Source organism: Lissotriton helveticus, chromosome 7, assembly GCF_964261635.1.
Source record: "Lissotriton helveticus chromosome 7, aLisHel1.1, whole genome shotgun sequence".
Taxonomy (NCBI): domain Eukaryota; kingdom Metazoa; phylum Chordata; class Amphibia; order Caudata; family Salamandridae; genus Lissotriton; species Lissotriton helveticus.
The window spans coordinates 1,271,000,222-1,271,022,254 of NC_136068.1; the positions used below are offsets into that span (position 1 = coordinate 1,271,000,222).

Below are 22,033 nucleotides of genomic sequence, written 5' to 3' on the forward strand. Positions count from 1 at the left end.
GCCTGTCCTAATAAATGACCTTTTACGCTAAACTGATGCGTGGAGTGGTTATTGCGCGATGCGGCCCCCGTGGAAAGCAGGTCGGCAGACCAGTCTTTTCCCCGGGGTGTTCGCGCGAGAGGACGGCAGGCCGAGGGTTAGGTCAGGGGGTGGGTTTTTAGGGGGTGGGGTTATTAGGTTACTTAAGGGGACAGGAGGGGAAGGACTTCCTCTTCCTGTCCCCGGTGCCTCAGGGAATAGGTGTAGTTTTTTGTCCGCCCGCCCACCCTACAAAATGGTTTTAGGAGTGAGGTGCGGGGGTTTTGGGACAAGTTGTTGGAGTGCCAGTTTAGGACAGGTTGACGTGAGGGGTGTTTGCGGGACCTGGGAGGGGTGGGGAGTCCATGACGGGCAGAATCACCCTTCCGGGGAGGGGGTTACAGGTGCAGGATGGGGGTGTGCTAGATGGGAGTGCGATGGATGGAGATGCTGGAGGAGTTTGGAAGGGAAAAGGGATGTGAATGGTATACGTGGAGAGGTTGTGGTGTGAATTGGGAGTGCCCATTGGAATACGTGAGTGGATGATGGTTGAAAGGCAGGATGTTGGGGGGATTGTTAACGATTAAAGATGTTATGTTGATTATGGTCTGTCATGCCTGTCCTAATAAATGACCTTTAACGCTAAACTGATGCGTGGAGTGGTTATTGCGCGATCCTCCATGCGCAGTTCTGCCTCACTAATTCAGCACCTGTGCAACGGCTGTAGAATTGGAGAAACAGGCTTCCAGCCACCAAAGGAGCGCTAGGTTAGCCTACTCCATCCAATCCTGTAGCAAGCTACGGGATTGGTTATAGCTTTGCGTCAGCGTAAGCAGCACGCAGGAGGCAGCCTCCAAGGAAGAGAAGCGTGCGGGCTCTTGGGGCCGACCTCGTCTTTGTGGAGGAGTTCTACTATTTGTCACCGCACCTTGGAAATCCGTGGATGTGGTGAGAGCCCCATCCCTCAGCTTTCCCTGGGACAGAACTGCATATTCCCGCCAAGAGTGCAAATGCAGTAACGCGAGGAGCCCACACACGGCCCACAGGGGTTTCCCTCGATCTCACAATGACCACCATCGCGTTGTCTTGCAGTGACACTCCCTGCGATGCTACTGGGTCCCCCATCAGGACAGCACGCCTTCATTGATGAAGACCGTCGGTGCAGAGGTACGTGCTGAAAGCGGTCCATAATTAAGGTACTTCATGAAAGACTTACTTATGGAAGCGGCAATAGTTCTGCAACCATGTGGGAGCTATTAACACTCAAGTCAACCATATATGGGTACAAATGTGGTTGGTACCTACCTCACTTGTCTCACCTAAAACCGGGGGTGCATGCTCTCTATCCTCCTGTTGAGCACTAGTTGATTTTAGATTGTAAACGCCCTACGCGAATTTAACACGCAGGGCATTTTAGAGCTTTCACTTTTAATCTGCCTTTTCATAGTTTTGCACATTGCTTGTTTTACTAGCCTGTTTATCGTAAGTGCCTTAGTTTGATACTTTGACTGCCTTTCAGTTGAACAGTGCACTGTTTACTCAGTACGATATAATTGTAGTGTCACCTTCTGCCGTAATGCTTAAACTACAGCCAGCAGTAACAACAGTGATTCCGGCAAGTATTCAGAGCCTGGAGCGCGTTGCAGATAAAATCAGCTCCTTGTAATTAGTAGCCAAGTGCATGCTGTTACTGAGGACGTTTATGAGGCCAGGCAGGGTTAACGTATGAGATTTCTTCCCTTGGTTCATAAATGTCAAACCTGGCTGGCAAATTGAAAGTGTCTTTGAATCTTTCGAATCATAAGCTTTCTACGTAGGAGTGACAATCAGCAGCCAAGCAAGAAGCAGCAGGCTTATGTGTTCGAGAAACTATCGTTTTGTGATGTTATTATTGGTAAGAAAAGAGCAGGGTTATGAAAAACACACACATCAGTTCATGTTGATTTTTAAGTTTAACACTGCTACTAAATTGATTATCAAAAAGTAGCTTAATGAATTTTCCAGGATGTGATTGTATTATTTACTCAAAGTTACCTTAAGATAACTTCACATGTGCGATTAAACTTTGCTCTAATTATGCTAACTGGCAGTCCTGAAATAGAAAGATTGCAGCATCAATCGTTTGTAAGGTTGAAACACAGAATTAGTTTCTACTGCGTTTCTCTTGCTCAAACTCACAGCCGTGGTTGAATGTCTCCTTTATCCCTGCTCATACCTGGTATAGGAGCAGACCCATCAGCCCCCCCTTCCCTTTGTGGATTTCCCAGTGCTTAGCATTTCTACTTTTATTAATTTCAGTGAATGAACATTTAGAAAGTCAATGTTTCAAAGAACGCATAGGAGAAGCTGAAAGATTGTTCATGAAGCAAAACTTTCCTTCTGCATCTGCATGCCTTATCAACACACCATTCATTTTGATGAGCCTTTGATGTTTACTTTTGTTAATGTTATAATATTTTGGTTCAGAATTTTGACTTGTGCTGCATCCAATTACATTCTTGCCTAAAATATGGACAAAACAATATACAGTAGTGTGGTGACTGAAATGATGGCTCAGTGAGCTTATGGTTGGACATCAAGAATAGCGTTTTAACAGTCATAAAGTCATAGCTGTCCTGGTATGTTTCTGTAATACTTACAGGTATATGTTTTTGTATTCTACCTTATGATACGACCGTGGATGTTCTCAGAATTGAGGCGTTTTTATAAAAAAAACTACCAGAGGCGCCATAATATGCAAAGTAGTATCAGCCTGTGTCACACGTTACAAGCTTAAATTCTCTTGTGCCCTAATGATGGCCTAACTATAATTACTTTATTAACCTTCTTGCTTTATCAAACTTGCTTCAAAATGCACCATTCTGCCACTCTTTTAAACAAAAAAAATCCTGAGGGTGGGTGCAACTCCCCCTTATGACAATCGGGATCATTTGCTACACTCGCACGCCACAGGGGACTCATCCTAAACATTTACGCCTCACCACTTTCAAATGTCACCAGCCGCCACTGTGTGTGTGTATGTATGAATGTATGTGTATTTGTGAGTGTGTGTTGTAAATGGAAGTCTGTGTGTGAGTGTGTGAGTGTGTGCATGTGAGTCAGTGAGTGTGCAAATGTGCATGTGGGTCCCGTCACCCCGCCCCCCATGGCCTGAATCACTGATCACTGGCCGCCACTGCTACTCTAACTCCTCCCGACCTCCCCACCTTGGAAGCAGCATCAGAGAAGTGTAGATGCATTACAAAATGCATTACATAAAAGAAATGCAAAAGTGAAGGACAAATGGAACTATTAGGAACACAAAGGTACCTTCAAAAAATGTTAAGGAATAAATGTGAGGTTTATTTTATGACAATGAATCCAGGACAAAGAAGGCTATTACAGACAATCTACCACAACGAAAAGTCATTACAAGCATTTTTTTTAAAGTTGTGTTATAAATAAAGTTAATGGGTGATTTTTGTTGTAGGTTTGGTGCGACAAAGAGTTGAACTAATCTGTTGATTAGAGTTAGTGTTAGGTATGTGACAGGTATAGGGTAAACCTAATCTAAGAGTTATATTTAGGGTTCTGTGAATGTTACAATTAAGTTAAGAGTGACATGAAGGTTTTTATTGGGACAAGCATCAGTCCAAGTGCTCTGCTTTGGATTAAGTTTAAAATATATTTAAAGGTTAGATTCGATGGAGTAGAGTGAGTTTAGAAGAAGGGCAGAAACATTCATATGTATTGCCGATTCATTTGTTGTGGCAGGTCTCTTGTGGTAGAAGTAACTCATGAATCATGCTGTCCATCCAGAAATGTAATGTTTCGTGATTTAGTGATATGTTTTGATTTTTGAAGTTGTTTTTTTCTGTTTCAAAGTTTCCAGGTTTGAGGCGGTAATTCAAAAAGGTCTCAAAAAGAATGAAATAACAAAAAAGGAGGTGGTGGGTATGCTTATCCCAACATTTGTTAAGCAATGGGAATTCTGCTAATGTATATTCCTCTAAGTGGAACAAATGTGTTATTTTTTTTTTTTTGGGAGTTTCATATAGCGCGAACTAGAACCGAACCGAATCAGTTATCAGAGCGCTTTACATAGCACCAGTTACGTTACATGAGGACACACTTTCATTTATTTTTTTTTAGGCAGGGGGAGATTAAGGGCCCGATGTAGGTAATTCTTATTTACCACTTTTTAAATACCAAATTTTACCGATTCGTTATTTAAGAAGCGTTAAATATGAAGGGGGGAGATGTAGGTATTTCCAGATGTGTAAATACCGAATCTTTAAGATTCGGTATTTACCGAATCTGGAAATACCGAATCGGTATTTCCTATTGATTCCTATGGGCTGTGAAGCCCATAGGAATCAATGGGCAATACCGATTCTGTAATTACAGAATCGGTAAATACCGATTTGCACAAGGGTGCAGGGGGTGTCACTTTGACACCCTCTGGCACCCCCAAAACAGGCTCGGGTGCCATGTGGCAGGCATACATGCCCTAAGGGCAGGTCTGCCTGTCACATGGCATAGGTGTGCATGCACACATGTGCATGCACACCGGAATCGGTATTTTACCATCAAATTGGATTTGATGGTAAAATACCGATTCTGTAAGGCCTCTGGGACTCTGAAGAGTCCCACCTACATCTCGGTGCCTCAGAATCGGTAAATTTACCGACCGAATCGGTAATTTTACCGATTCGTTAAAAAAATGCCCCCTACATACCTGTCACCCATGTACCGGTCGGTAACGGCCGAAAATACCGATTTTCGGCCGTTACCGACCGACCTACATCTGGCCCTAAGTGATTTGCCCAGAATCACAGGTTTTTTTTGGCGTTGTTACCGAGACTCGAACCCAGATCCCCAGGTCCGCGGTCGAGCGCCTTAGCCGTTAGGCCAACCCCTCTCCAAAGAAGTTATAAGAAGTAAAAAGTGCAACCTGTGGAATTTGGTTGAAGGATGCATGACATTTTACACCTACAATGATACAGCTTTCCTATACATGGAAAAGGGTATTCAGATCACGGTTGTCTTCCTGTGATTGGCAGCTTTACTTTTCTCAATGAAATAGCTATGTTCAAATGGTGCCTCTTCTAACTGGATCCCCAACTTATTCCCGTACAAGGAGGGTGGAATTATTTTTCAAACAAAGGGGCATATTACCAAGAAGTGCGTTAGTAAACGCACAACGCACATCCCCATATCGCCGGCTATCGCCAGATTTCATCGCCGTTTTAGCGCGCAATTATCAATGCGCATTACATAGGCGAATAGAAATCCGGCGATAGTCGGCGATATGGCACATTAGCGCATGAAAACAAACGTTGTTTTCATGTGCTAATGTGTGCCTTGATAATATGGGGGGTGGATTCAGCTTTATGATCCACACCCCCATGTTATCAGTGCCTAACGCCGGATGTATGATGGTACAACGCGGTATAAAACACCGCAGACCATCACAACGCAGGTTTTACAATGCAAGTCGTTAAAACGACTTGCGTTGGAGGGCGCTGGACTTAGGAGTAGTGTAATTTACTATTCCAACTCCAGTCTACATACAGTAGGGAAGGTGTTGGATAGTAAATTACACTATTCCTTGTCCTAGAGCGCCCTCCAGCGCAAGTCGTGGTAATGACTTGCGTTGTGAAACCAGCGTTGTAATGGCACTGCGGTGTTATTACTGCGTCGTAAAGGATGTTTCCCCCTAACGCCTGGTCACAGCAGGCGTTGGGAGACCTGCGATAAAGGAGTTTATCGCAGGTCTTTTCCTCCCATCGCCTTCCTTGGTAATAGGGTGTTCCCACCTCCAACCACATTTTTCATGTGGTTGGACGTGGGAACGCCCACTTTGCATGTCATTAGCGATGTTTATCACCGACATGCAAAGTGGGCTTGGGGCAGGCTTTAAGATGCCCTTGTGAATAGGGCTCTAGCAGTATCGCCGCTTTCTCGGCACAATTCGCCGAAAAAGCGGCGATACTTGCCCTTGGTAATATGCCCCCTGGTTCAGAAAAACTAGGTTGTCACTGTTTACATAAACAAGAACAACACTATCTGCTATAACGATACTTGCAGTGTTTCTTGCCGAAACAGTTTACTTTCTCGTTTTCTTGAGTTTGTGGCACTCAAGTGCTGTCAACAAGTACTGTAGGTGGATAAATGTCCTATAGGCGTTGGGAATGTGCTGCCCTCTTGGTTTGGTTGGGAAGCATGAATTAGAAAGCAATGCTATTGGAAGTTGTTCACTGGCATTGGGGTTGCTTCAGTGATACTGGTGGAGAGATGCTGACTGTTTTCGCCCATTATATTGAGTTAAACATGCATCTTAAAATAATTTTAAACAAACCTCAGGCGGGCCTAGGGTGCGTCCCAAATGAAACTTCCATTGTGTTCTCTACCTGCAGCAAAGGCACGTGACCGTTTGTGACGGGTTCCAACTGAAATTAAATGAATGTAGGGGGGCAATACATGTCAAGATGCCTCTGGTCATATGCATAGCGCACTTGTAGGAAAGTAAAGGAACCCATTACCATCATTGTTTATTATGTTTGTGGAAGGAGTTTCCTTTATTTTTGGGGTAAAACACCCATTCCTTCTCTCTCGCCCCACACATTCCTTTGTGGGCAGCGTGTAGTGAATCCCCACCCAAATCTGTGGTTATGGTTTGCTTTGTGCTTCTTTTGTGGATAATGGTTTTCTTTTTTTTTTTTTTTCTTTTTTTTATTACAAGCCGTAGGTAAGAAAAATACATTGGTACATTAAATTCTTCATAGTTAGACATACATTAGCCCAAAAAATTACAAAATCCAAGAGAAAACCCTAGACAATAGAATGCCACAGCAATAATAAGAAAATAACCAGTATTATACTTCAAAATTTAAACCTATTGATATAATACAATAATAATATGAAGAAAGAAATATCATTATCATTACCATACTTAAAATAATAACTCCAAAACATATTAAATTACCCAGCATATAAACAACTGTTGGTTGGGCAGCATCAAGAATAGTATTATTATGTCGTTCATAAAGTGCTAATGCAAGAGAAGAAAGACCAACGCTTGAGGGTACCATTATGTGCAAAATATGGCCTATATAAAGTGACTAATGCAATAAAGTGCCAATGTATAGTAACACAATAATAATACTATACCGTTCGTAAAGTGCTTAAGCAAAGAGTAGAAAGACCGACGCTTAAAATTGCTAATGTTATTATGTGCAAAATTTTTAGGCCTATATAAAGTGACTAGTGCAATGAAGTGCCGATGTCTAGTAACACAGATAATAATACATTTCATAATGTTAAAAATACGATAACATACAAAAAAAAATCATAATAAAAATGCTTAGCAATTTGATATAGCATGGCAGATGGATACTAATATTTCCTCAGATGTAGATGTCATACCATCTTACAGTTAGCTAAAATATAACAATCACTTTCCTTTTAATAGTTCAAGCTGGTTAAAATATTTCCAATTCCTTTCAAATCTTGCAGTCGCACCCACTCTACCTGCATAGGCTTTCTCAAAATGATATGTTCTTCTCATTTTATTGACCCACTTAACATGGCAAGGACACGCCGTGGATTTCCAATTTTGCAGAATCAGGGACCGTGCCACGGCAGTGGAAACAAAAATAAACAGTTCTTCTGATTCATTGAACATGTTCCTGTCCTTACTAATGCCAAAAAGGGCCACTTCCACTTCTGGAAGAAGAATTTTCCCAGTTGCCATCTCCAAATCTGCGAAAATCTCCCTCCAGAAGGGTTCTTGCTTTGGACATGAGAAGAAAATATGATGCCACCCACCCTGTCCCCTGGTTTTACATCTAAAACATTTATTCTCGTGTTCAGGGAACATTCTTTGTAGGGCTTGCGGGGTATAATATGCTAACCAGCGACAAAGAAAAGACATTCTTTTAAAATTAGCTGCTCGGAGTGCCCTGTTTCCTAAATAACAAATTGTCTCCCAATCTTTGTCTGACAATACACACTGCAATGTGAGACTTATTTTCTCCAGATGTTTGCTTATTATATTAGATGTTCCAGAAGGGGGGGGTAGCTTTTTATACCAAAATCCTATACCCTTATGTTTTTCCCCATATAACGCTGATAACAAAGCATTGGGTGTTGTATCAAAACTTCCTACAACTTTTCTTATAAAATAACTCAATTGCAAATATTGAAAAAACATGAGCCGCCTCGGATGTGATCTATCTCTAACCGTTTGCCAACTGATTATCGAATTTTGAAAGAGAAGATGCCTTATTTCACAGAATCCGCCCGATTCCCAGTCTGTCAGATGACTTGAAGAAATCCTAAGGCCCATTTTAACACATTCTGAAAGTTTTAAATAAATAGATCCATCTGAGCCATGCTTTTCAAATAGAAGCCGTAATCTTGATGAATACCCCACGAGTGTCTTATATCGTGTTCTTTTTGGAAGTTTTGCAGTTTTTAAGAAAATAAAAATTTGAGAACCTGATTCCTCAAGCATACTATTTAAAAAAAATTGTCTCTTGTCTGTCTAGCCTTTAATAATCCCGCCATTATATCGAAAAAAGATGCCTCGTAATATGTATAAAAATGGGGAAGAGCAAGTCCGCCTTGGTTAACAGGAAGTTGTATTACCACGAGTTTGACTCTATTGGCCTTTTTGTTCCAAATAAATCTTCTTATCATGGAATCTAGTTCATTAAAAAAGGCCAAATTAACTTTAATTGGGATATTACTAAACAAAAATAAAAGCAGAGGTAATATATTCATCTTTATCACAGCCACTCTGCCAATCAATGATAAGGGGAGTATATCCCATTGTTCTAAAAGGCTCTTGATTTTATTCCTTGTTTTTATATAATTCAATTGAAAAAGTTCTTGGTAGTCTCTGGTCACATAAATCCCTAGATACCTTATTGGGTCCCCCTTTTCTGCTTGAGACTGAAGATCTGGCGGAAGGAAGTCTAAATTCGAATTTAAAATAAGAACTTCTGTTTTCTTTTCGTTAATTTTGTAGCCCCCTATCTTCTCATATTCCTTAAGCTCTTTCATAAGATGTAAAATATTTTCTTTATCAGGAGCCATGTACAGGATAATGCCGTCTGCAAATAGTTTTAACTTCGACATTCCAACCATTGGAGAAGATATTGCATCATTATTTCTTATTTTTATTACCAGGGGTTCGATAAAAAAGGTGAATAGCAGGGGGGATAGGGGGCAACCTTGCCTAGTGCCTCGATTTATTTTAATCTTCCCTGCTTGCTTGGCATTTATTATCACCTGGGCTGATGCTCCCTCGTAAATATTTTGTAACATATTAATAATAGGAGCGGGGAATCTAAAATAACTCAAGGAACAAAATAACGTTGACCAGTTAACTAAATCAAATGCTTTTTCTGCATCAATCATAAGAATGCATGCAGAAATTGAATTAATATTAAAATAATCTAGTGCCTGTAATAAATATTCTGTGTTGGCAGCCATATAGCGTCCGGCTATGAAACCCGTTTGATCTTGATGTATCACCTCCTGGGCGGCCAACACGAATCTTTGAGCCCAAATTTTCATAAAAACCTTGAAGTCAGAATTTAATAGACTAATTGGTCTATAGGAATTTCCGTCCTCCGGGTTCTTGCCTTTCTTAACAAAACTAATAATTGTGGACTCTTTAAACTCAGAGGGAATCCTACCACCTAATCTAATATAATTAAATAAATGTTTCATGGGATCCTCTAACTCCTTCAAAAAAACCTTGTAGAATTCGATAGGGAATCCATCAATCCCTGAAGCCTTTGCTCCCGCTGTGGCTTTTATACTGTTCTGAATTTCCAGATGACTTATATCACAGCCTATTTGATTAAATCTGGATTTGGAAATTTTGGGGATATTCAAGTTGTCAAAATATTCCCTGATTAATGTTTCCTCTACTTGAATATCAGTAGAGTAAATTCTCTCATAGTGATCAAGGAATATTTTCCCGATTCCCTCGCTTCTAGTATCTATTCCACCTGATAGATCTTGGATTTTTAAAATGATGGAAGACTCTTGTTTTTTCCTGATCGAATTTGCCAGCAGCTTACCCATGAGTTGACTATCTTCATATAGCTTTTGTTGGAAGTCTTTTGAGCTATTTATCTCTTCCAAGATGAAGAAATCCCTAAGCAATGCTTTAGCTTGTTCCCAGTTGTTTGGTTTTTGGTTCAGTTTCAAAGTATACTCATTTTCTGCAGCGCGCTGAAGGGCAGATATTTTTCTTTTGCGATCATTAGCTTTGTTACAAGAAAATGCTATAATCTGTCCCCGGGCTGCTGCTTTGAATGCCCCCCATACTGCGAAAGGCTCTGCAGAGTCCTTATTTTCTAGAAAAAATTCCCTTATCCAATCTTTGAAACCCTCAACCCAAGTCATATTCTGTAGAAGGGTGCGATCCTGCTGCCACCTAGGTCGCTCCCCTGTCGTGCCCTCTAATATTAATTCAACCTCAATCCTCCCATTATCTGAAAATGGATTGCAACCTATCAATGCGTTAGAGATGTGGAGCGATCTTGAGGATAAAAAGAAATCTATTCCAGAGGCTGTATGAAACCTATTAGAATAGCACGTGTAAGATTCTAGGTTGGGGTTTAGGGAGCGCCAGGAGTCACGCAATTGATATTCTGATACAAAAACCTCTAATACCCTTTTAGTCTTTGGTTTTAGTTGTTTCTTGTTCTTATTAGAGGTGTCCTTCTTTAAATCCTGAATATAATTAAAATCACCTCCTACTATAATTTGCCCTGCAGTACCCCTTAGTTTTTCACTAATTTCAGTCAGGGCCGAGGTGTCATCAAAAATTGGGCCATAATAATTTACAAAATTAAATACCTTTCCCAACAATTTCACTACAACCCAAAGCCATCTCCCTTTAGAATCTCTTTGCAATTGCATGATCTCCCAGGGTAAATTCCTTGAGAAATAAATATCAACACCCCTCTGGGCGACCCCGGCTGAGGAAAAAAACCCATAGGAAAAGTATCTAGGAAGTAACAACTTTGGGGAGTTTGATTTCAAGTGAGTCTCCTGGAGGAAGACCACGTGGGGTTTAAAAGCTATTGCCCATTTCAACAGTGCTCCATATTTCTGTTTATTTAGCAGCCCATTTGCGTTAATGGACAGGATATTACATAAGTCAAATCTCATTGACAAGGCTATGAAATTTCAAACCACTTCTGTACCAACAAATGTTAAAGAAAAAAAACCTACTGATCTTGTCTTTTTTTACTGCTTTCACCCCCCCCCCCCCACCCCCACCAAAGCCTCCCCCAGGGATGCGGGACCCCCATTCCTATCCACACTACCCACATCCCACCCCTTCTTCTACTTTCGGGTGTCTTCTTGTTACACCCTGGTGTGACCCTTGACCCAGGAACACCCGCCTTGATTTTTCCACCTGATTATAGATCAAATTATGACATTAGAATCCTCATATTCGACATTCAATTAAACCGAGCCATTGTGCCTAGGCCCTTGTTGATATCTCGTTAAGAAGTGTCTGAGCCTCTTCTAAATCAGTAAATAAAAAATGGAAGTTGTTCACTGGCATTGGGGTTGCTTCAGTGATACTGGTGGAGAGATGCTGACTGTTTTCGCCCATTATATTGAGGTAAACATGCATCTTAAAATAATTTTAAACAAACCTCAGGGGGGCCTAGGGTGCGTCCCAAATGAAACTTCCATTGTGTTCTCTACCTGCAGCAAAGGCACGTGACCGTTTGTGACGGGTTCCAACTGAAATGAAATGAATGTAGGGGGGCAATACATGTCAAGATGCCTCTGGTCATATGCATAGCGCACTTGTAGGAAAGTAAAGGAACCCATTACCATCATTGTTTATTATGTTTGTGGAAGGAGTTTCCTTTATTTTGGGGGTAAAACACCCATTCCTTCTCTCTCGCCCCACACATTCCTTTGTGGGCAGCGTGTAGTGAATCCCCACCCAAATCTGTGGTTATGGTTTGCTTTGTGCTTCTTTTGTGGATAATGGTTTTCTTGTTTACGCGGTTGAGATGATCATATAGTGTTGAATGTGGCCTGCATAGTTGGCATCCTCCCACAGTATGGGAGGAACACCAGGGGTCATGAAGACCCAGGGTGTGTCTTCCAACTTCGTAGAACTCCGCCCCAGTCGGAGTTCTCCAGTGCATGTATCGTAATGGGGCTGTTGGATAGTCCCCATCCCCGGCGGTCAGATTTTTCCTGCTACCACACCGTTCGGACAGCTTTTCCGACAGGCATCATAATGAGGTCCCTAGATACACTAATGTCTGTTTGTGCAAAGTGAAACCAGAAAACCTGTATTACTTGCTGCTACCTCGCTTAACCAAACTGTGTGATCTTAAACAAATACTTTATTTTACTGATCCTCCTTTTTCTTCACCATTGCTTACAAAGCAACTTCAAATAAGTAAGTTCAGAATACCAGCTGTACAAAAACATATTGTGCCCAATTTAATTGAACATAATGTTGCTCTATACATAAAAATCTGGGCCACATGCAGGGTTAACATTACAATTACCTTGTTACTTAGTTCACTAACGGCAGTGTCATCAGGGTTTAAAAACTAGAACTTCTCAGTGTGGTTTTGTTATTATCAAAGCTTCCAAGTGTTAAAAAAGGCACCTTTTGGAATTTTGAAGAGACCTTATCATATTTTATATGACGTTTGTCGTAGGATTTACATGACAAACATTTTCAGGGTTCAACTCCGACATGCCTCACCCACCTCTAGACAAAAGCCAGTCATCAATAATGTAATTTAACAAGTCATGAGTGATGTTACATGTGAGATCACAATGAGTGCATGGTGTGGCCACAAGTTATAGTTAGGTCAGTAAAGTATAACTGGTGAATTTCATTTATTTATATTTTTATGTTGTTAAAGTTAAATAAAGGTATATGAAGTTTTTATACTTATTACAAGACCAAAATACAATTTAACTTTGACACTGGCATTCTTCACTTCACTTTCTAGGGTTTCTTTAATCTTAGTTATTACGAGATCTAACTATAGCTTCACTTTGAAATTTACTATTTTCCAGGGAAAAACATCTCTCTCTCTCTCTCTCTCTCTCTCTCTCTCTCTCTCTCTTCCTCTCTCTCTCTCTCTCCATCCCTCCCTCCCTATCCCCCCCTCCTTCCCACCCTCCTGGCAGTAGGTCCCACCAGGGTTATCTCTGGCTCAGAGTCCCACTAAAAATCACTCCCATCTGTCGGTCGGTGCTGTACATATCCTCAGAGTGTGAAGCGGAGAGGATTGTGTTGGTCCGGCGCAGTTCTCTCGGATGTACTAGTAGGGGTGTCCGTTAAACCCATTCTGGCACCTGTGCTGCTGTTAGTGAACAGAGAGGCCAACAACTGAGCGAGCACGTGGAGTGCACTCCATTCTGACCTTCCTCGGCATAAGGCGCTGAGGCAACGGAGAGTTGAGGCACGCCAGAATGCGAACCTCTAGGTGCACTACAGAAGCACGCACGAAAATGTACAGTCTAAAAATATGAAGCAAGCAACTCGCGCGATCCAGTAAACCGAGTGTATCCCTACAGACACTGAAAAACGCAAAATGTAGAAAACAAATCCATTGTGCCTACGTGTAGTCCTAAACTAAAATATCCACCATGAAAAAAGCGATTGATTGGTGGCCACCACCATCTCCAGGGATCGCAAAGGGCGTCGCAAAGGGCGTCGCAAAGGGCGTCTGCCCCCTGCACATCCGCATTCACCCTCCACCAGCACATAAACCTCCCAGAACGGAATGGGGACCTCCTCCCTGAGGCGTATGGAGGCAGGGCCGATACTGATGGATATTATTTTGAACGTGCAGCTTTTTTCACGTTCGTAGGCTAGTAAATAAATTGTAGGTGTGACACATGTTAATTTTATAACAAAAAGTACCATTTTAAAATATGTTGTACTAACATGGCATCAAGGGGTGAGCTCCTACATAAACGTTCAACTATTGAGGCCCATGTATGCGAATCTGCATGGGATAATTTAGTATTTAGGAAACAAACATGGGAGGTACTGCTTCAAATACGTTTTTGAATGGAAACGTCAAATCTGAGTGGACCTGAGTGCAGACCGACATCTTTATCTTCAATCTATTTTTTTTGTAATTATTATTTTTTTTTTTGCAGATTTATACAACGGGAACTCGAACCGGAAGCATTGGGGCGCTTTAGATGGACACCAGTTACTTACACAAGGACACATTCATTTTTGGTGGGCACGGAGACAGTAAGTGACTCGTTCAGAATCACAGGATATTGAGCCAACGCCAAGACTGGTACGTGGTTCCCCAGCTCCAAGGTCGGTAGCTCTGGCCATTACGACACACCCTCTCCCCAACCTCCAAGAGTCTGTTCATGGAGTTGGCACAACTTCTTATGTAGGCAGCAAATACTAAGGTTTGTGTAGTTTCCGAGCCTTTCTCGAGGACCAGAGCCCTACCATCCGCCGTCAGCCCTACCATCCTCTCATCCTATCATATGAGTCACTCCACCACAGGCCCACCAGTTTTCCACGCTCCTAGCGTGTCAATGACTCTGCCCCAGCCCTGCATTCCTTCAGAGATCCCGGCCTGTCAATGTATCTTGCACACGCCACAAGTTTCATGGCCCCTGGCATGCCTCAGAGGACTTTCAGAAACACCTGCTTATCTCTTGAATAGATGTTCGTCCAGCGGCATATGTATTTAGCAATAGTGCAGCAGGTGCAGTAGCGCCAGGACCCAGGGAAGTTAGGCGCCCACTGCATCCCAATTATTGCTATTTTATTATTCATCTGAGGACGTTCCTTGTGTACATCATGGTGACCCGATAGCACTCTTGCTACACCCTAGCTTCACCGCCTTCAGAGCACCTCTGATGTCACAGTCTCTTCCCTCAAACTAGCTTCCTGACTCCAACCCAGCCCCATTGTTCTCTACACACCATCTAAAGTGGAGCCAGGCCATCGGGCTGGTCTCGACTCCTCCAGTCCTGACCTCACGGAAGTGTGGGGCAACCGGTGCCCTCTTCACTCACTCCATGCTGTCCATCAACAGGTCAGTGACAGCCCTCAACCCACTGTGTCTCCCTCCCTCCCTCGCGCGCCTTCATCACATGCTGACCTCCTGACCCACACCCCTGTCCCCACTCACCCTCCCCCCGGCACTCCCACGCTCACCCCGTTTCCTCACTCACCCTCGGCTTACGATGAGCCGTAGCGCCTCGAGGTTGCCGTGGTAGGCGGCCCACAGGGTGGGTGTCATGCCGTCCTCGTCGGGGGAGTTGAGGTCCTTGCGTGTGGCCTCCTTCAGCAGGTCCAGGTACCCGTCCCGGGCCGCCCGGTGGTACTGGTCGTTCATGGTGAGGGGTGTGAGGGGCTGCCAGGCTCATGGAGAGAGGGCAGTGCCCGTCAGGGGGCACCCGGGGCCTGAGGGAGCTTGTCGGGGAGCAGAGCTGCTGTCACGCAGCCCGGCGGAGGCTGTTACCAGGAGAGCCAGCAGCCTCCTCCGGGACACCTGAGCCCCCTGGCGGGGGAGGGGAGAGGACAACGAGGCTCCCCGGGTCCTAGCACCTTCGGGCACCGGACAGCGGACGCAGCGCTGTAGTCTAGGAATCTCCTCAAACAGCCCCTCCCTTAGACCACGGCACAACAGTAGTATTTTATATCATGCTGAGGATGAGACTGAAGCGATGGGCAGTAACAATACAGCGTCCAGGCTGAGCCGAGTAAAGCAGTCGGTCTGTAACGCAACAGCCCCACACATAGCGGCACAACTCAGCGTACCATTTCCAGTGAAGGGGCCAGCACCCGCAGCAAATCACCTCCAGTATTATAGGTGGCACCCAACGAAAAGTAGCTAAACGTCTACAAAACCAACTGTAACTAATTGGCCAGAATTGAGACAGAAATGGCCTGCAGCACCTAGACAATCGCATTTGTTTCGTTTCTATGTGTTTCGATACATGTTCCTGTTATCTGGGCACCCACTACAGGCACACTATATTTCATGCACTGAAATCTTGTTTACAGGCATGACATGGGCACCACAATGACCAACATGCATTCCTAATTTAGAGTACATTTAACACTGGATCAATGGTTTCATGAATGCCCGCCTGCATTTATCTTGCACCTGGCACACCTGTTCATGTCCTTCTGAGGAAGCATTTGTGAATACATTGAAGGGGGAGTGATTGATGATATTGTGCATTGATACGTTAAAAAAATGTTTTAGGAGTGGGATGTAGGGTTTACTGGAGAATAGGGCGTTTTTTTTTTAAATGTTGTGCTAGAATTCCCACTTGGCTGGCAACAACTACACGTCTACTGTGGTCTGCTGCGGTGGGGGGTAGGGGGTGGAGGGGGAGGGGACGCGGGTGGTGCGGAGTTGGGTTCTCCACCTGTTTCTAGTTTGGTTGCCATAAATAGCGCATTGGTCTATTATGCTGAGCGAGAGGCGCTAGAATTCTCCCTTGGCTGCTAACAAGTACCAGGATGCTGTGGGCTGCTGCAGGCATTGAGGAGGTTGGCTGTCCTGCCCCTCTTTACACTTTGATGGTCTTCATAGCACGTTAAACTGCCTACTGCACAAGACGCGCCCAGACTACGCCAGGCAAAGAAAGCTCCAAGACCAGACCTGTCTGCACCCATCAGCGCCCAACTAAGGCCGGCCAAGGGCCACCCTTTTTTAGGTCTCGCCTAAGCAGCGCACCTTCGCTGTCTCTGCAAGACATCAAGTAATCTGTTAAAGGGGAGAAACTCCGCCTTTTGTCGGGGAATTTCTCCTGCCGCTTACCATTTGTAAACACTGCCATTGCTTTTCTTTATAGGGCTTATAATTGGCTGTAGATTCGATGCGTCACCTCCAGTTATTCCGGAAGCAGCACCGCCTAACTACAGTTTCCGTCCGCTCTTCTAGTTAATGTGTGTCCGAGGGGACTTTCTTAACCATCCACAGACCAAGAAGCCCGCACCCAGGCTTCCGTATTCACCTCCTGGTTTGCATTAACTTGTTGGAGGCGAATTTGTTTGTTTGTCTACTTTATTTATTTGCTGGATAAGATTAATGCAGTCTTATTAGCGCTATATCTGCTTATAGGAAGAGATAAGGTTGAGATCTTTTCTTTTTTATTCCAGTTACTTAATGTGTCACCCAACTGAAGAACGGAAACATAATTGTTTATCTTCGTGCAAATAGAAATCAGAGAGTCGGGGGTGAGCAATAGCGCGGAATCAGTGCGTTTCCCGGGCCATAAATGACTTTACTGCGCCGATTGTGTGCGTTAAGGCACTGCTGTAGGAGGCTGGGCTGCTGTGCGTCCAGAGATCCCTTATACATGCCGATTGTTGCGAATAAACTGTAATCACCTTCATTACTATATACACTCACCAACTGGCAGACGCGTCGTGACGTCGAAGCTACTGCGCCGCTATTGTTGTACATATTACTTCCCGAAACCGACTCGAAGTTGTTAGGAATGTTATTTCTACATAGCAGTGCAATTCACTAGTACACTTATAAATGCACATGCCTGCATATGTGTGTTTACATGCGTGTTCGTGCATGTGTTTGTGCTTGTAAATCTCCGCATGCATGTGCTGTCTGGATGCGATTATTCGTGTGGTGTGTGGCTCGAGGTATGTGTGTGTTAAGTTATGCACCAGTGCTTGTGTAGGTGTACATGTGCGTTTTGTGTTTGGGGTATATTTTTTTTTACGACTGGGTGTGGTGTGTGCGTGTTAAGTGGCCATGTTTCTGTGTCATTTGTATGTGAGATGTATAGGTTGCTTTTGGTGTGATTGATTGGATATATTTTGTATATGTGCTGTGTGTCTCGGGTGTTTGGCATGCATGTGTTCCATGTGTCATTTTTTTGTGTTGTGTGGTGCTTCTGTGTGTGCGCATATATGCGAAGATTTGGGTCTGTCTGGGTGATTATTGCCTGTGTTTCATGCACAGAGTGTGAGTTCTATACCTTACCTAGGTGTGTGTGCATGTGGCACAGGTGTGTGTGCGTATGCTGTGACGTGACGTATGCATGTGTGTGTTCAAGGAGAGTGTGTGTTGGTGTATGTGTGCTTGATTTCGTGCGGTGGCACAGGGTACACACCGGATCTGAAGCTGTTCCACACTCGCTTCCTGTTACTACTTAGAGCATCAGTGGTGATTTACCTGACCGTTTGCACAGGCAGGTTTGCCGGGGGAAGCAGGAACATTGGGGTCAATGGTGACCCGCAAGCAGTGCGTCTTCTTATTCCTCGGGTTGTCACTGTCCTGATGAGAATGAACTGTGAAGAGCCTGCCTTTTCTGCTGCTTTCACGCGCCTCTCACCAGGATGACAGACCAGGCATATTTCAGGGTATTGAGGGCGTACTTACAAAGGATCTCAGACTGTACACCCGGGTACACAATGTGGCTCCATGCGTTTATTTAAACGGCTGCTTGGACATACATAGTAAAACAAGCATTTACAAAGCAATAGGTCTCACATTTGCGAGAGTTTATGCTATTGGCATTGTAAATGACAATGCCTTTTATTGATTTGTTTAAAAACCAACACATTAATAGAAGGCATTGTAATCTACAATGCCAATAGCTCAAACCCTAGTAAATGAGATACCCATTGCATTGCAAATGCTTGTCTACTTCGTCATTGAATTTTATTGGCACGGGAAAACGGAATCGCTTTTAAATGTCGCAAATAGCTTAATTTTTCGGATTATGATTTTTTTGTACTTTAGTAATAACAACTTTTGTATTCTGTTTGACCTTATTAATGACATGCCAATTTTATTAAAGTCCTCTGTCCCCGGGCCTATCTTGATCATTAATGTCAACTTTAATGCCAAACATATTGTGGCCCTGTCGGCCCTGACGATTTGGATATTTGTCAGACTTTAGAACAGACCTCTGTGCGGCCTAACCTCAAAGATATCAAATTAGGTACTTTTTCATGGGTACGTGACCTAGCAAATTTACACAAATTTGATCATCCTTTTGGCGCAAACACTTACCTTTTTTGGCAGAGGATGTTCTTGCATTATCTATTGCATTTTGTTGTCCAGTGGTCTTATAAAATATCTTTTTACCAGTGGCGCAGTTAATTAGAACTTTGGCGATATTAATCCACTGACTGCCATGCTTTTGCACCCTGTGCATTTTGTGCGTGGTATTCTTGCAGCTCAACCGAGACACAGAGCCAAGAATAACAATCACAGATCAGCATGGAGTTTACCGAATTCTTGCTTGTTCTTGGAGTCTCTGGCTCGACGCCATTTCATCCTCTTCAATCAGGGTCAGATTGGGATCACAATTGGGCCCGGGAACGCCCAAAAAAGTGGCCCACATTCCTGGATCACGCTCGTTCACGAAACAGCATATGGATAGTCTCAACTGGCTCATTTTTAGAGAAATGTTTGATAAATTATGTATTTTAAAGCTCGTAGACCCAGAAACATTGGTGAAAACTAGAGGCACTATATTTTGGGGGGGCGGGCAAAGTGAAATAAAGTGGCCCAAAAGCCACAACTCCTGCCATGGCTATGTTTGCCACCTGCCCATGTTCTTTAACCAGCATTACCAGTATTTAAATGTCCTTGCCAGTACGAAAATGAAGAAAAAGACCTAAAGCTGGTATTTTCTCCGAATCACTGACATAATATCGAAAGACACAATATCGTCCTACAAAATTATCGGCACAAAAATATCGAAAGCATTAATATCGACATCCTATACTTAACTAAACACGTACAAAATTATCGGAAATTATATATCGACCTACATACACATCGATATCACTCATATCGACAACATACATATCGTAATACTTAAATATCGACTATAAAAAAATATACACACTAAGTAAAAAATATCGAGAGTTAAATTATCGACAACAAAAATATAGTTAGATTAGAAATATCGAACGTTTTTACTAATATATAATAGCACTTTTTACCATTAAAAAATACGATTAATATAAATTTAAACATCTATCATAACAAACTATAAATATATTTACATTTCACAATTAAAAAAGATTAAATTCGATACAAATGTAACTAAAACTATTAAAAAAAATTATATAACATTATCTCACCAATATATTAATTAGCGTTTGCCTTATATGGAAAAGAAATAAGAAAAAAAATATTCAAAAATACAAACTAACCAATAAAAACACTGCAAATATAAATTGACCAATAGCAAACTAATTACTAAGTTCAAACAACTATATAAACAATTAAACACTAAACACAACCCACCAGGAAAAAATATGACAGAAGAAAATTCAGTGGATAAATTCGACTACACCTACAAGAACATCAAGATTCAACCTACAATTCAGAGGATTAAAAGTAAGTAACTTAAAAAAAAAATGAAGCTAACTGCTAAAATGTTAAAAAATAAAAACATGAGCCAATACCTAATACATATCTATTTGTTTGTTCTCCTACCACTACAGAATATTCTACTAACAAACAACAGAAAACAGAACTCAGAAAACCAAGATACAACTAACAAAGTAAGTATTTCCAACGATTTTTATAACAACGTAAAATAAATCTAAACTAAAACTTCTAGCATAAAATGCTACTGCAACCAAAACTCTTATATCAACACAATGAACACAAATAAATGCATTATTTTCACAGATAAAGAAAAGACAGAAAATACAGGCCACAACTAAACATTGGATACATTTGACTTCAACTACAAGAACATCAAAACACAAACTAAAAATCAGTAAATAAAAAGTAAGTAAATAACATGAACTCACTGAAACTAACTGCTAAATTGAAAAAAAAATAACAAACACGATCCAATTACTGATGCATATCTACTTTTTATTTTCTAGCACCACTACAGAATACTCTACTGACAAAGAACAGACAACAGGACAGAGAAAACAAAGATACAACTAACAAAGTAAGTATTTCAACAAACTTTTATAAAAACATAAAATAAATCTAAACTTAAACTTATAGGCAAAAACTGTAATTGCAACCTAAAACATATATCAGAACAATTAACACAAATAAATGCATTTTGTTTTTCAGGTAAAGAAAACACAGAAAATACAGACCACAACTAAACAGTAAAGAACATCAAAATAAAAGACTGAATTGGCAAAAAGGTAAACATGCACGATAGAAATGTTTCTAATTTTGATTTAATATACATACATCTATATTTCAAGTAACTATAACATCTATTTCTTATAGATTAACAAACAACAAAATGACAGAAGGAGCTGAATTTGTTACCAGCCAAAAAAGGAAAACTATTACTCTGCTACATGGGTTACACTTATACCCAAGAAAAACAATTTGGAAGGAAAGTAAATTTGAAATGTTGCAAATATTACTCCAACAAATGGTATGGAAGGGCAACAACTAGGGAAGCAACAATCTTTTATACCAGAGAACACAATCACCCTACCAAACATAACCGAAATAGAAGTTATAACAGCATTAGAAAACATTAAAGAAGCTAGTACAGGTTCCCAAAAACCAACAAGCGTAATCTTAAAAGAACAGATTCCTCAAATACCTAAAACAGCCACTACCCAAATGCCAAATATAGTTTCCCTCAAAAGAACAATATCACGTACCAAAAGAACTAGCACTACCACACCACCTCCTAGGACATATAGCGATATAAATTTAAATCCTGTCCAAACTATAACTTTAAACAAGCGACCTTTTGTCATTTACGACAACGAAAACAATGAGAAAAGACTAATAATTTTTGGCACAGCCATTAACCTCATAAAACTCCAACAAAGCCAATATTGGATGATGGATGGGACTTTTAACATATGTCCCAAACCTTTTTACCAATTATACACGATACATGGCCTATATCAAAACTGCAATATACCTCTACTTTATGCACTTCTACCAAATAAAACTAATTCAACATATATGGAATTATTAAACACTATCAAACAAAAAACTAAAGACTATTCCCCAGAAAAAATAATACTTGATTT

The 22,033-nt window shown here is 41.8% G+C and overlaps 1 protein-coding gene across 2 annotated transcripts in view; it reads right to left on the reverse strand.

Moving 5' to 3' along the window:
• USH1G (USH1 protein network component sans) overlaps positions 1-15,547 on the reverse strand; it is a 204,825-nt gene extending 189,278 nt beyond the window's left edge. Inside the window, exon 1 of one of the 2 annotated variants that reach the window (XM_078654477.1) lies at positions 15,235-15,547. In XM_078654477.1, the coding sequence (XP_078510603.1) occupies positions 15,235-15,398 (164 nt within the window). In that variant the 5' untranslated portion in view covers positions 15,399-15,547. The remainder of the gene's footprint in view (positions 1-15,234) is intronic. The other variant, XM_078654478.1, reaches the window with a different exon arrangement.
• Between the last annotated feature and the right edge of the window lie 6,486 nt (positions 15,548-22,033).